The following is a 15,032-nucleotide window of genomic DNA, read 5'->3' on the forward strand; positions in this document are numbered from 1 at the left end:
CATGATATTAAACTATTCACATAGTGAGACCCATTCACATATAATATATTTTTGTGTTAATTGTTATTCATCAACTTGTCAAGGTCACTTAGCATTATGTCTCATTACCAGGTGATGATGCTGCAAAAAGGAAAGGAACAGGCGGAGACGGAGGCACGCCCGCAGCTGTAGTCCAGACGGAGACGGAAAGCAGAGACGATGAGATGGCAGATGACGAGCCGTGCGCCACCTCGGCTGTTTTAGGCAATATTCCACAGAGCATGGACCGCTTGTTTCTGGAGATGCTGGTGGAGAGTATTTTAAAGAATACAGACTCTACCTCCAAAAAGTTCAGTTTGGAGATCCTGCCAGACATCTCCGCTGCTGTGGTGACTTTCCAGAGTGGAAAAGGTAATAATTTAGCTGTGTCTGCACATGCACTATAATCATCAAGGCATTATCAACTCAAATACTCAGTACAGTAGTACAGGCAATAGCTGGGCAGCATGGTTGAAATCAATACCATGATAATCACAAGGACTTTTCTGATATTGATAGCTGATCACAATATTGATTATGTGTGCAAAATCACATTACTAAATTAATGTTCATTGCATTGACCTGCTTGTAATGTTCTGTGATGTCATACAAAACAAAGATTTTCGGTAAGCCTTTATTTTACATGTGAACTTTTTCACAAACTACATATGAACACCAATGTAATTACTGTGTAATTACATTGGTGTTCATAGTTCATATGTACTATTTGTAATTAGACATGAACACCAAGGGCCCTATCTTCCGACAGGCGCTATCCCCTAATAGCGCTTGCGCGTGCATTAAGGCAGGGAAGATAGCAGTCCGCCTTGCGCCGTCCGCCAGGTGTTATGGCGAGTTTTGCACCCCAGCACCGGCAGCATCCCCACCTCATGGAAGCATATCGTCGCTGTTGTGCCAGGACCTCGAATGTCCCTTTTTTCACTTTTTTACTTTATGTCATAAATCAGTGCCATTGGTCACCCTGGGTCTCTGTGTGGTTTTAAACAAATGCAACCAATGGAAAAGCATTAAAACGAGCTTGTGAGTAAATCTCGTAACGCCATTCGCCCTCAATCTGTCAGTCAAACCTCGAAATTCGTCCCCTACCTCCATCTGTACCCCCCCCACGCAGGACATTAAACCCGGAAAAGTCACACGGCAGACATGCTGTGTATTTCTGATATCGTTTTGTTTAATCCTGACTTCCTCTGACGTGAATAGATCAATAAAATGTTTTCCAGTTATTCCTAGGCTGCAAACTTGTTTTAACATGCAAATCGGAGTGTTTTCTGACGAGAGTAAAGTAACGTTAACGCTACGTTATGTCAGACTATTCTCACCCCATGCGAAAGCCCCCGCCTCGGCCATGATGAGAGGCGAGGGGCACGCTGTTGCTCCTGCGCGCGCCCCCGCGGCCCGGAGCTTGGGGCTCGTGCATGAGCATATGACTCTCTCCCGCCTGACTGGCCGGGAGAAAGTGCTTCTATGTCAGACTGATAATATAAACAACATCATTTGAGCTTATCCAGGTAAGATATTAATAAAGTAATGACACATTCAGCGGGAAACTAACTATAATTAAGACGTGCCAACTTTGACGACGTTTGGTTCAGTATTTTAAGAGCAAACAGTTTTTTTTAACTTGCTGTTTTGGAGATTCGAGGTCATGGAACGACAGCGACGATATTGTAATGATTTATACAGAAATGTAACTGTTTAACACATTCACTGCCAGCCGTTTTTTTTTTACTGTAGGTAGGTTCTGCCAGAGGGTTTTTTTGAGGATTCTGGCTCATCTTTCAAGACCCGAGGATTCTTTTCTGCTAAGATTTTGTGAACACACAATATCTCAAAAGAACTAATAGAATGTGTGCTTTCTCTGTCTAAAAGAGTTAGTTTGTAGAGTTAGTAGTTATGTAAGCATTAGCAGTTGAATACAGCATGGTTTCAGCGTCAGAAAAATTATTCTGAGATAAACGGCTTTTTGTGAAATTCGATAGAACAGTCACTTTAACCATTCATTTTTGGCATCAGTAAGACGTCAGACATCTAAACAATAGTTTTGAACAGTAATTTCCTCCATAACAGCAGGAAACCCCCCTCTGCTTCCAACTCCTCCCTCCGTGGGCGTTCCTCTTGGCTGCAGCGGCCGTGTCACAAGCTTGTCACCAGTCTCACTGCTTTCCTGCTGCTGTGCCTGTCTGCGCGGCCGCTCTTTGAGGAAGTCTGGATGGACTCGCTCGCTTCTTGGAGTTTTGGTTGAGAGCTTTGATGAAGCTTTTGCGATTCTGGTCATATTTATGCTGCGTGTTTCAAAGTGTGTTCCACCCGTAATCTATTATGCAAATTTGCAATCCCGCACCGCCAGCAATCAGCGCGAAAACGAAAGCGTTTTCGCCAATCCATTTTCATGAGAATGGCTTCGTCACACTGCTTTTTGCTTGCCTTCCTCTAGTCAGGAAAGCACTGTCGCCACTTAGTGGGTCGGTGGAATGGGTTGTACACGTTGTACACGTCCAATACTTATATAAGAGATGTAAAAGGGTTAGATGCACATCCCACCGTCAAAAAAACAAAATCGATTTTTTTGATGTAAAAACACGTCATTGGCAGTGAACGGTTGGATTTTGTTTGACGTAAAAACACGTCATTGGCAGTGAACGTGTTAAAAGTGATATACAGTAATTGTGACCTCCCTGATTTCTAAGTTAAAACAGCCCCGAAATATGTTGGGGATGCAATTCTCGGCCGGGATGCGGAAAGGTTCACGGCACGTGTCGCAGACGCAAATTAGAGCCATGCTAAAATCATCAAAAAATCGTGATAAAAGTTTCTCAGTGAGTTATAGTTGATTGCCTCACTGAATTATCTGCTAATACCCAATTTTAGCAGCATAGTTTGATGTCTAGGCTGTGCGTAATGACATATCCAAAAGGAATTCTACTTTGCACTGCACTGCGCTGCACGGAGATTACGGCTGCGCTCCCAGCGCAGCAGGTATTTGTGCGTAAGATGTCCTTTTCAAAGATCTTAGCGCAAAGTAATTGCATGCTGCTGACGATAGGGTAATGCCACCCATCTCCACATTTTAGCTCTGAAACGCCTGCTTTGGCATGTGGCAGTCAATACCCAGTACAATTATCACAGGCATGCGCTTGTGTCCGCTCCCAATTTGCATTGCGCTAAATTAGCGCTTTTGGGAAGATAGGGCCCCAAGTGTTCATGTAGTTCATACAGTATGTCAATAAATTGTTGATGACAATTTATGCTAATTAGTCAGGTCGGCCTCGGACTTCAACTTACTAGGTTCGGGTCGTTTTTGAATTTTCAAGCCCATTGAGAACTATTTAATTTACGTTGGTGCACCAGCACATCATTTAGGTGCACCTAAATGTTTTCACCATGTCATTTGGCGATGCAATAATACATTTTAAACATTATCTTCTTTGTCATTTTGTATACTGTACATAATTGGTAATTTCTTAAAGTGATAATCTCCCTTTATCACTTTATCAAAGGTTTTCCTGTAAATACATTGCTGTTAAGTCATTGTCTCACCAACTGAGTTAACACACTAGTGATTGAGCCTATGACCCATTTATGGAAGCCTTTGCATTTTCAGTATTGCCGTGAGCCTCCCCTCAGAGAACATATAGACAGCTGGGAAGTCATGTTTGTGGATGCTACTGCACTACTTGATCTATAAATAGCTTCACTACTGAAAATGCCAATTGTTTCAAAAGGAACGACACTACCACCATGCTACTGAGAAATGTAAGCTATTAGCGTTGCTACTTCTAGCTAAGCTGCCCAACACTGGAAATTAGCCTTGTTATAGTCATTCTGTATCCAAAGTTTGGCTTGGCGAATTCCAGGGGGAACTCTAGCGCCCCCTTGTCACCGAGCCTGTACAACGGGCTGTACAGTGTGTGGTTATAATGTCTGAATGACTCCTTAATTTCTATCCCTGCCTGACAGAGAACACAGATTTCATCACAAGCTGCCCCAGCAACCGGAGCTTCAAGAGTAAGAAATTATCAGTCCAACCTCTTGAAATCACAGCCAAAGTTAGAGCTGAAGACATACCAGATGTTCGCACTGATTACCTCAACCTATATTTTGAGTCTGTGGAAGAGGATGTGGAAGATGTCACACGTAATGAAGAGGAACAGTCTGCCATCATCACCTTTAAAGACCATAATGGTAATGCAGTTATGCCTTCTTCTTCTTTTTATCAACATATCCCCCGCATATGTTTTTTGTCCACTGTAGTAGACATTATTCTCTGGTCTTAATTTCAAGAACCATGCTATCATGCTGAAACCTGTTGCAGTGTGTAGAGCAGGGGTTCTCACCCTTTTGTAACTTAAGGCCCACTTCTGATGGACCACCTTTCCAAATAAGTAAGAAAAAACAAGTGCAAATCCAGCTCCGGCCCACGTGCGCCATATAGCAACCGCAGGGGCAGGCTTAATTGGATTGTGGCTAGATGTGGTATAGGCATAGATGGAGTGACGCAAATGAATGAATTTAATGAATATACTGTAACTACAATGAAATTTGCATAGACAGTGCAGTACAGTAAATATATTGTAGTTAGTAGTAGTAAATGTAAGTGTTGATTTATTGCCACCTAGTGGATTGTTAAAGCAACATACATATACATCCATGAATCCATGACTCGGCCGGAGGGAAATGAGGAGTGATTATGTTTTGGGGGTAGGGTAGGGTCTTTCCAGTATCGATTGACACTTGTGAGGTGTGTGTCTGTGAGCAGAGGTGTCAATGGGCCAGGTCAACCAGTGTTCTGGAAAACAAAAACAAAGAGCCAAAGGTTTGCTTTAGAATAAAACTGAGTAAAGCAACGGCTCTCAGGCCCTCTGACCAATACTGAGGAGACAAGTTGTGAATACTGCAACGAGCATTGTTCTAAATGGCACGGAAGTAGACATGGTGGATATGATACTATTATGGAGATTTTCATTTCAAAAATATATTCACCATTTGAATGAACAAGGAACAATTAACACTTTCATATGAGTTCTAGATGATCATTCTATGTAATATTTAAGATACTAATAAGACCTATTTGATTTCCCAACTAGCTGTTGACAGAATCATCAAGAAGGAGCTTGCCATCAACGAGACACCAATCAGAGTTTTTCCTTTTTACGAATCTTTGGGAACGGCCCTCTATGGCAAAGACAGACCCACACTCAAACTCCCTGCTGCCTCCTCTGTCATCATTGATGATGCTATATGGACATACCTTAAGACCAAGGATGAGGCTGCAGCGATCATTCATAGCGATCTAGCGAAACACTTCTGCAAGGTAGACCTCCAACAGTCTCCTGTGTACTTAAGCCCCTTACCTTCTCTACTGCAGCAAAAGAATGTTACAGCCAAGAACATCCAACAGTGGACACACACAGTAAAGACGGCCTTTGGACAAGCTGTGTCAAAATTCAAATGCCTGCCGCTTCAACCCGAGTCAGGGGCTTGGGAAGAGTCTGAAGAGAAGATCAGAGAAGCTCTGTTGAATGAGGCTGTGGCTGTACTCGCAGATAAAGCCAATGGCATCTTGTCGGTGGTTGGCTTTGAGGATGATGTAAACAGACTGAAGCAGACTGTTTCTGAAATCTTTAACACGATCGCCAAAATGGTACAGAGGGAGAAATTGTGCATAACAGACACAATAAATGTGTTGCCATCCGTTTTCTACATCCTACGTCAAGGTGGTCTTCAGGACAAGCTGTTAAAGGACTACCCAGAGCTAAAAATAGCATACAAAAAGGAGAGCCATGATTTGTCATTTACTGGCTTAAGTCATGAGGTTATGGATGCAAGCAAAAGGGTATATAATGGATTCAGATCACTAAAACGGATGAATTTAGAAATGGATGACTCTGTACTTGAGTTTTTGAAGGATGAGGATCAAGAAAATCTGACAAGCTCTCTCCTCACATCTAAGAACATAGATGCAGCACTTGAGATAAGTGGGGAGAGAGTGCAGCTCCTTGCTGTTTCAAGCAAAGCTCTGAACAAAGCTAAGGATCAACTGAGCACACTGCTCATCTCTCAATGCATTGCTGTTGAAGATAGTACTGTCCTGAACAAGCCTGAGTGGCAGGACCTGGTTGCTCGGATGGAGGATGCCAACAATGATCCATTCAGGAAAATTCGGATTCAGACCCCTGATTTTCAGACAAGTCAGCAAGTAGTGGTGTCAGGCTACAAGGATAGCGTTAGAACAGTTAGAAATGAACTTGATGACTTCTTACAGCAGAATGCTCAAGCTGAAGAAAGTGTTGAGGTCAAGCCCGACATCATTGTCAAATATATTGAGCAACATACCAGAAATGTTTGGTGCGACCAAGTGAAAGACAAAGTGAAGGTTTCTTTCAGGAAAGAGGCCATCTATTTAAGTGGTTCTAGAGTCAATGTCACAGACTGCAAGACCTTGTTTGAAGACTTGATCTCTTCTGTAATCTCTGATGATTTAGAAATCCCCAAGCCTGGGGCAAAGAAGTTCTTCCAGGAAAAAGAAATGATGTATGTTTCCACAGCCCTGAATGAGACTGATTGCTTGGTCCAGTTGGTCGATCACGCTGGTGGTGGGCAGAACAACTTGGCCCTTAGACAAATACCAAAACCCATGTACCTGCTTGAGACACATGATGGAGTAGAAATAGCTGTTTGCAAGGCTGATATGTGCAGTTACCCAGTGGATGTAGTTGTCAACCCTTCTAATCAGGACTTGAAACATATTGGAGGTCTTGCAGGAGCACTTCTGAATGCTGCTGGCCCTCAGTTGCAGGATGAATGTGACAAATTAATTAAGTCAAAGGGACAGCTCAAGCCTGGAGACTGTGTCATGACTGGTGCAGGCGGGCGGCTTTGGTGCAAAAAAATCATCCATGCGGTGGGGCCCAGTTTTGATCAAGCTCAGCCCCAGAAGCCCGTGGGGCAGCTGAGAAGAGCTGTTAAAGGAAGCTTAGAGCTTGCTGAAAAGCATAACTGCCTCTCTGTGGCTCTGCCTGCCATCAGCAAAAACCTGGGGTTCCCTCTCAGCTTGTGTGCAGACACCATCGTCAAAGCAGTGAAGGTATATTGCGATGAAAAATATGGTGACAACACCCTGAAAAAGATCCATTTGGTGAGCAATGACGATGGTACTATTACTGCTATGGAGGCAGCTGTCAAAAAGGAATTTGGAACCCATGACATCAGTCATTCTCAACAGAATCAGCCTACTAGTCCCAGCCAGACTCCACAAGTGCAACGTGTTCAGAATCCAAGCCAGACTTCACAAGTGAGACGTGTTCAGAATCCAAGCCAGACTTCACAAGTCAGACGTGTTCAGAATCCGAGCAGCTCAGATCAAGTGCTGACCAAAGAGGGCTTGAGCATCACTCTGATGAAAGGGAATATCCAGGATGCCACGGTAATTAATATTTCTATTATCTAACAATAAGAGCCCACAATCAACTAGTTTAAAAATGTAATCATTCCTATACAGAAAGATTAGGTTGTACAGTATATCATCAACTATTCACCCAATCCTCTGGCTTTTGACTGTAGTCTTATAGCACTTTTAACACTTTCCCCGCCAGGGTTTCTGATCATTTTCACTAATATTCCAAGACCCACAGAATATTTTCTTCGATGATGTAAACACAGAATATCCCAAAAGAAAGAAGAGAACCTCTACTTTCATAGGAGAAATGAGTTTGATTGTAACATCATCCATTCTTTAGTTATCGACAGTTGAATGTAGGTAGTGTTCACCAAAAACGCCAGTCTGTCCCCAGAAAGCAGAGAAAAATGCATTTTTGTACCAGTGGAGCGAAGGACAGATTCAGAGAGGGGACGTGTGGGTCACGCTCTCGTCTTGCCTGGGGGGCGGAAGCTTCTGGTGCTTGATGTCTGGAGGTCTGGGGGCATATCTGACGAAATTTACACGGTGTGAGGGCTCACAAACCAGATTATTAATCTATCTGACAGGAGAAGTCACTTTTTTTAAACATCTTTATCATCAATTATACATTCATCATCCTATAAAAAAAAGACATCGCCCCGCTCCCTTAACACAGTCTTTTCAAAATTGTACACAGTTATAGATCATAAGCAAGGCTGCAGTGGAGGCTAACTGCACGTACTGTAAACACCATTTACGCACCTTTTTCAATAGGACATAGCGGTTTACTCGCCTTGATAAGATCGTTTATGCACTTACTATTGGGCGCGTTTTACAAGTTTGAGTCATCTCCGTTGTTGAAAGAGCACACCAAGGACTTCACGCACCAATTAAGATTTTTTTTCCTTTTTTTGCCAAACGTATCGCACCTACTCGGGAACCTACTCACCTCGGCCTCCCGCTTCCCGGGAAGAGCTGGGCCAAACACCGGTGAGGTCGGTGTCTTTCACAAGCTGCCCCTCCAAGGCAGCCGGCGCCCCGCCCCTCGGACTCTCTACACCCGCCCGCCCAGACAGCGGCAGCGCTTCCCCTCAAACAACTACACAGAGGCTAGCCATGTACTGTACCTGTGCGTCTGAGGTACAATACAATAATATCAGAACAGAAGTGAAATGATCCAGTTTGAATGCAGTGCCAGTGATGCACATTTGGCGATGTGAGTGCACTTGGTGATCTGAACGCTGCTTGGTTCAAAATGTGTGGGGGAAAGGGATGCTAGCATTTTATAACTGCAGAGTGAATCACTGGGGGTAATTTTCAGAACCGAGACGTTAACGATTTCCTTCTGATCAAGTGGTGCCGCGTCTATATGCCGACCCGCAATACCGATAGCCCGCAATGCTGATAGGCCGCCAAACGCATCCCCACCTCACGGGAACATATTGTAATGATTTCTACAGAAATGTAACTGTTTAACAATGATATAATTGTCTGGGTAGAAAAAAGCCCAGAAATATGGTGGCATGCAATTCTCTGCGGGGATGCGGAACTGGGTACAGCACCTGCCGCAGGCGCAAATTGGAGGCGTGCCAAGTCATCTGCGCCCCCAAAATGCCAGTGCAAATGGGATTTGGGCAGTCTTAGGCACCATACTTATTCACAGGTGTGGCCAGGCAATGCCCGGGCGTTACCTCAATCAAACCAACCATATTTCCTGTAATTCATCATTCATTCATTATTGTAATAAATATTATTTTATTCATTCTCTGGTATCTACTCTCTCCTGATTGAAATTGTCTATGGTGCCAATGACCCTCTGGATTATGGGATAGGTGAAGGTGAATAGCCTATTGCAAGTAGGCTACAATGTCCTCTGTGCAGTGCGGAATTCCTCTGCACTCGCACCTCTGCAATTGCGCGCATGCTGATGATAGGAGAATGCCATCTGTGTCCCCGCTTTTGCGCGGAAACACCTGCTTTGCCGTCTTTTGAGTATTATGTCACGAGTCTGTTTGACAGCACGTCGAGCTCGGGCAAAGCTGCTCGTTGCAGCGCATTGAGTCCCCACGCTGGAGCTGTTTTGTGGAGCTTTTTCCTGGAGGGAGATTGTTGTTTTTCTCTGCTTGCTGGTTTTGGTGGGCAATAACTGCTGCTTCTGGGGAACTCCGGAAGTGCAGTAGCATTTCATAAGGTGGCCAAGAGGGCCATCTATCACATGATGGTGCAAACACAGATTGACGTGATATCATGTCAATGGCGGGAAAAGGGTTAAGACTATTTGATGACATAAAGAAAAGAAATACACAAAATATACTGCTGGCAACTGAAAACTTTCTGTTAACATATCAACAGACTGAGGTGATTGTGAATTCCGTGGGTCATGATCTTGTGCTGACAAGTGGAGCTGTTTCAAATGCCATCTTCGGTGCGGCCGGACCCAAACTTCAGGAGTTGGTGAAGGAAAAGCAAGCTGATGGAAATGACGGTGATGTCATCGTTACTGATGCCTGCCAGCTGAGAAGCAAAAAAGTCTTTCATGCAATTGCGCCTCAGTGGGACAATGGAAAAGGCACAGCTCAGAAGGTAAAGTGTTAAACTGTGAGGTATATTAGGTATTTTACCATGGTCTGGGTGGATGCTCATTTCTGAATGGCTGGCAGCTGTGCGTTAAAACCAGTGCCCAATTCAGCCTGCCTATTTGTGATGCCTATGTGGAAATTACATTCTTTCAAATGGCCAGTGGAGGGGCGCAGTTTGTGTAGCACTCTCCGGGAACATCCATTCAACTCTATGGGAAACGAGCCAATTTCTCTCTCAGTCTATGTCTTTAATAAACACTTTCCAAATGAGTTTATGGTCTGAAAAAACAATTTCAAGTCTTTTTCATGCTCTAACGCGCTCCATTTTCCAAATTATAGCCCCATTTCGAGGAAAATTGACGACAAACATCGGATAGTAAGAACAGTAATACTTCCGACCGGTAAAGGCAGCAATGTGCCGCAAGGCATCAGGTAGCAAGTAATGGTTAAGCAAATTATCAGAAAATAGAGTTACTTTATGATATTTTAATAATGTTAGTAGACACACGTAACTATATAGATACCATACATCTAACGTTCATAACATGGCGGACCATTTAACATTATCTATACCGTTAGATAAAGCATTAAGCCTTCTCTGTATTCAGACCATTGGATTCAGCCCAGAAACCGGAGTACGTTATAACGTTATAAACAACTAAGCGCTGGGGGTCCGTATGGAAACGGTGTTACTCGAAATGGTTAAAAGTTAAATCAATTTGGTCATTCAGTGGCGTTTTACTGCAATGTAAAGTAAGTAGCGTTAGCCGCTACCATTAGCCAAAGTAACTGACTACCTATAATGCATTACGGCGATAAGAGCAGGGCAAATTCGGAAACTCCCCCGGCAGCCGCTAGGGGCAGCTGCCCCCTCCCCTCGTACTTCCGTGTAGCATTAATCCATTCAACCAATCAAACGAAATCAAACAATATCGGGAAGTGAGCTTCATTTTGCTGTGTCAAAGTCAATGAGCTCCGTTGGTCCATTATATATATGTCAATGGTTAAAACCATTTAACAGCCGGACACAAAAAAAGGAAGGGGGAGGTGAATGTTGAAAGCAAAAACTAAAAGTTGACAATGTTGGAAAAAAGGTGAATGTTGAAACTAAAACGATACAAAAAAAAAATTAAACTACTGTAATGTTCAGAAAAAATAATATGCAGTAAGTGAAACCACAAACTTAAAAGGGGGACATGCCTTTTCGAGGTTTTACGACAGTGGCACATCATGCTTTATGGCAGTCATGCATTCAGTTGAATATACCACCAGTCATGCTGAAAATAAACTAGTCTAGTGCAATGCTAAAGAGTACAGTCGCCTCTGCTTTTAAGTGTTAGATAAAGATCAACACTTACAATAGGGTACAGAAAAGGAATAACTAATGGACAGGTAATAATAAACTGATGATTAATTAATGATTAACTACTATACTCACAAAGTGAATTTAACTAATCATTAACGAATGATTAACTATACTCACAAACTGAATTGAACTAATCATTAACTAATTATTAACTAATAGTTCCTCATTCGTTCCTCATTCGTTACCTAGTAACTCATGTAAATTGTGTGTACCTTATTATAAAGTCTTACCAATGACGGCTTATGTTCATAGATCCAGTGCTTGCTAGAGTATTTGGTAACTAGATATTAAGATATTAAAGAATATACATGTCTTCCAGATACTGAATGCCATTTTTAAGAATTGCTTGGACCAGGCTGAAGACAGTAGGCTGACCTCCATAACCTTCCCTGCCATTGGCACAGGGAGCCTGGGCTTCCCCAAAGACATTGCAGTCTCTTCAATGATGGATAATATCTTCAAATTCAGCAGTAAGAGAAAACCTAAGCACCTGAAGACAGTAGTTATCATCCTTCACCCAAGTGATGCACAGACCATCCAGGTAAAGAAACAAAAGTGAAAATGAACTAGCTTTCCATCATTTTCAATAATAATAATATCAGACAAGCAACCTCTGTTGAAAGTTTTAAGAAACAGCTCAAAACATCATTTTTATGGCCTTGCCTTTAATTAATTGGCCCCTATTTTACATTGTTGTAATGCATTTTTTTTCTTATTGTGATGTACATTTTCATATTGTTATGTTTTTAGTTGTAAACATTGGCATGTTTCTGGACTGCTCCCTCTGAAGTGTGTGTCTCTCTCCCTCCCTCGCTCCCTCTCTCAGCCTATCTGTCTCTCTCTTCCTCTCTCGGCTTTGACGAGATTACAAGCATTGAGAGAGGGAAAAGGGGAGAACAAGAAATTGCGGCTGGTGGAACAAACTTCCACTTGAAATAGCAGCATTTACAGTAAATCACAACGCACAGAGACAAACATAGTTGCAAAATGATTTTTGTCAATCAAATGTCCCTGTAATAAGAATTTTAGGGCTGTCAATTCCCCGTGCCAAACATGTTTCTACTTACCAGTCAATCAAATCAATCAAATCCACTGCCTATTTAACGTATATTTAACTCAGTCTGTAAATCTCATGTAAATCCAACGTAAATTCATATTTATCATCCACAGAACACTTCACCACTCATGTACATATTGTATATTGACTCGATTTGATTCGATTTGATTGCACTTGCAACCTTGGGATTGCCGTTAGTTATCTTCCTACTTCTTATCCCTGTGTATATTGATGTGACCGCTACGCTGCATACAGACACTAAGACAAATTCCTCGTATGTAACTTGCATACTGTGGCAATAAAAGTGATTCTGATTCTGATTCTGATCAAAGGACCCGAATTGCAACAATTAAAAGCTGCAAATCTATCAGTGTGATCCATTTGTCCCCGGAAAGCAAAATATCTCACGTTAAAATAGAAACCAGTTTTCATCCAAGGACATCAAATTCTGCTGCTAGAATTACGGAAGAGCAGAGTACCACTTCCGCTTTCTGCACTTGTTGTGTTTCTCCATCCATTCACCGTGATCCGATAACAATCGGTCAGTGTGAAAGCACTCAGGCATGTAGTGTGCATTTTTGTTCAAATACAAAGAAGAAACAGCATTATTTATCGTTTCTTGGGTTTCTTACAGAGGAAAAGTTAAAAAGAAGATGGATTTCAGTTTAACAGACGCTGAAGCCGTTACCATGGTAACGGCTATATGCTAGCTACTGTAGCTACCTAGGTCTCAAATATCTAGCTACAACGGCAGGCTGTGTACATATTCAGGGTAGCACGAAGATGAATGGTGTGTGATCGATTGTGGTGGACCGGTCTGGGCGCCAAAATGGCATTTTGGCGCCCAGACCGGTCCACCACAATCTGTCGGGTGTGATATCTGAGAGATTTTGGTAACAGGTTTCTCTCTCATTTGTCGCAAGGTTTTCACTGATACGTTTAAGAAAAGGTTTGCTATGACCTCAGGTGGTCCAGTGCCAACAACTACAAGAAAGGCTACAGGTAGGAAACATTTGGTTTGATCATAACATGCTTTATGATGACTGACAGGAAAGTAAAATGCACTAGGGGATATTAATGATGCTAATATAATAAGCATAAGAAATGTATTAACAAATTAGCAACATTGTTGCAAATGTATATGACCTGTGTTTTAGAGTGTGTTTTTTCTCAGTGTGTGTTTACTGTTTATACTTATATTTGTTTCCCATGACGGTCCCTTTTATACAGTCACCTCAATCCCAGGAATGCATGAAACCAAAATGGGAAGCGTAGTTGTGCAGGTGGTGACAGGGGACATAACCAAGGAGACCACTGATGTCATTGTCAACTCCTCCAACAGCGATTTCTCTCTTAACACAGGTAAATTACACATCAGCTCAACTTTGACTAAAGGTAACATCAAGGCAACCTATTCACCTGTAAAGCAGACTTTAAGCTACTTTCAGCATCATCATAATCATAAAAACAATGACAGCGGTAGCCCAGTGCTGATTTCCATCCCCGTTTTGAATTATGTTGGTGGTGAGGGAGGTGAATGAGTCCTCTCTCACAACAACTATGTGCTCTTGAGCAAGGCCTTTACCCCCGAACTGTTCGATGGAGCCATTTCCAGCAGTGCTTGTTAGGGTGGTTTCTCAATGGGGACTTGTGACCATGTCGGAGCACACTTTTGCCCAAACTGACCCCAGGTCCGGTTGGTTTGATCAGTGTGAACTTTGCGTTCAGTGCCCGAGCATGGAACAGCGAACTGTACTGGGTCCACTTGAAAAGGTGGTCTGGGGAACGCTTCAAGCATGTCTGGGGATGGTACACTTGAGTGTGAACACAAGTGTACGGAAACACTGAAGTGGACTGCTATTTCTTCACTGTGTGGCGACCAGTGGTTTGGACTTTTGTTAGCCTGGGACCCTAACGTTACCTACCAGATAGCTCATTTGCAAATGCAATGCAGTAAGAAACAGTGTGCCAGCACTCCAGAATGTCCTTTTAAGATTTAATGGTCATCTGGGACAGAACACAACGAAAGTTTCAGCATAAAGCGCTGATGAGGTCCACGCCCCTCTCAACTTTTTTTATGCAGCTGCTGCTGGTGTTACTGTTGCGGACAGTGCGCAGTAGAGATGCGCGGATGAGCTTTTATGCCATCCTAATCCGCGTGTATGCATGAACCGTCCGCCCGCCATAAATCCACGCAAATTATTTCATACTATTTATAGATCCGCGCCCGCCATGCACCTGACGCTATAAACGCTATAAAAGGAGCGAACTTACGGTTCCTGCTGCCGTTGGTGCGATCGCTGCAGTCCAAGACTCCAAATAAACTTCCATGCTGTATTATATCCAGTCCACCACTTGCCCTCATGTAGCTTACTCGGCTAACGCTATAGCTTTAAGTTTAGTTTACTTGATTGCCTCATTGTATGGGAAAATACGAACGCGTCTTCTCTTCAAACACGTCTTCAGCGCAGACTCCTTTTTGAGGGTGACATCATTGACCATATATGGACGAAAAGTGTAGCCTTGCGACCTTGCACATGGCTATTGTTGTGTTTACGGCCGTGGGTCTTTTGGGGGATCTACAATAGGCGACTA

General features: G+C 42.9%; 1 protein-coding gene across 1 annotated transcript in view; it reads left to right on the forward strand.

The window, feature by feature from the left end:
• LOC310791371 (protein mono-ADP-ribosyltransferase PARP14-like) overlaps nucleotides 1–15,032 on the forward strand; it is a 68,760-nt gene that overhangs the window by 29,216 nt on the left and 24,512 nt on the right. The window contains exons 5-11 of the mRNA XM_083653064.1: nucleotides 112–390; nucleotides 3,997–4,221; nucleotides 5,124–7,462; nucleotides 9,788–10,018; nucleotides 11,700–11,921; nucleotides 13,361–13,439; nucleotides 13,668–13,799. Coding sequence (XP_083509190.1) covers nucleotides 112–390; nucleotides 3,997–4,221; nucleotides 5,124–7,462; nucleotides 9,788–10,018; nucleotides 11,700–11,921; nucleotides 13,361–13,439; nucleotides 13,668–13,799 — 3,507 coding nt within the window. The remainder of the gene's footprint in view (nucleotides 1–111; nucleotides 391–3,996; nucleotides 4,222–5,123; nucleotides 7,463–9,787; nucleotides 10,019–11,699; nucleotides 11,922–13,360; nucleotides 13,440–13,667; nucleotides 13,800–15,032) is intronic.

This window comes from Poromitra crassiceps (assembly GCF_964638095.1).
Source record: "Poromitra crassiceps genome assembly, chromosome: 16".
NCBI lineage: Eukaryota > Metazoa > Chordata > Actinopteri > Beryciformes > Melamphaidae > Poromitra > Poromitra crassiceps.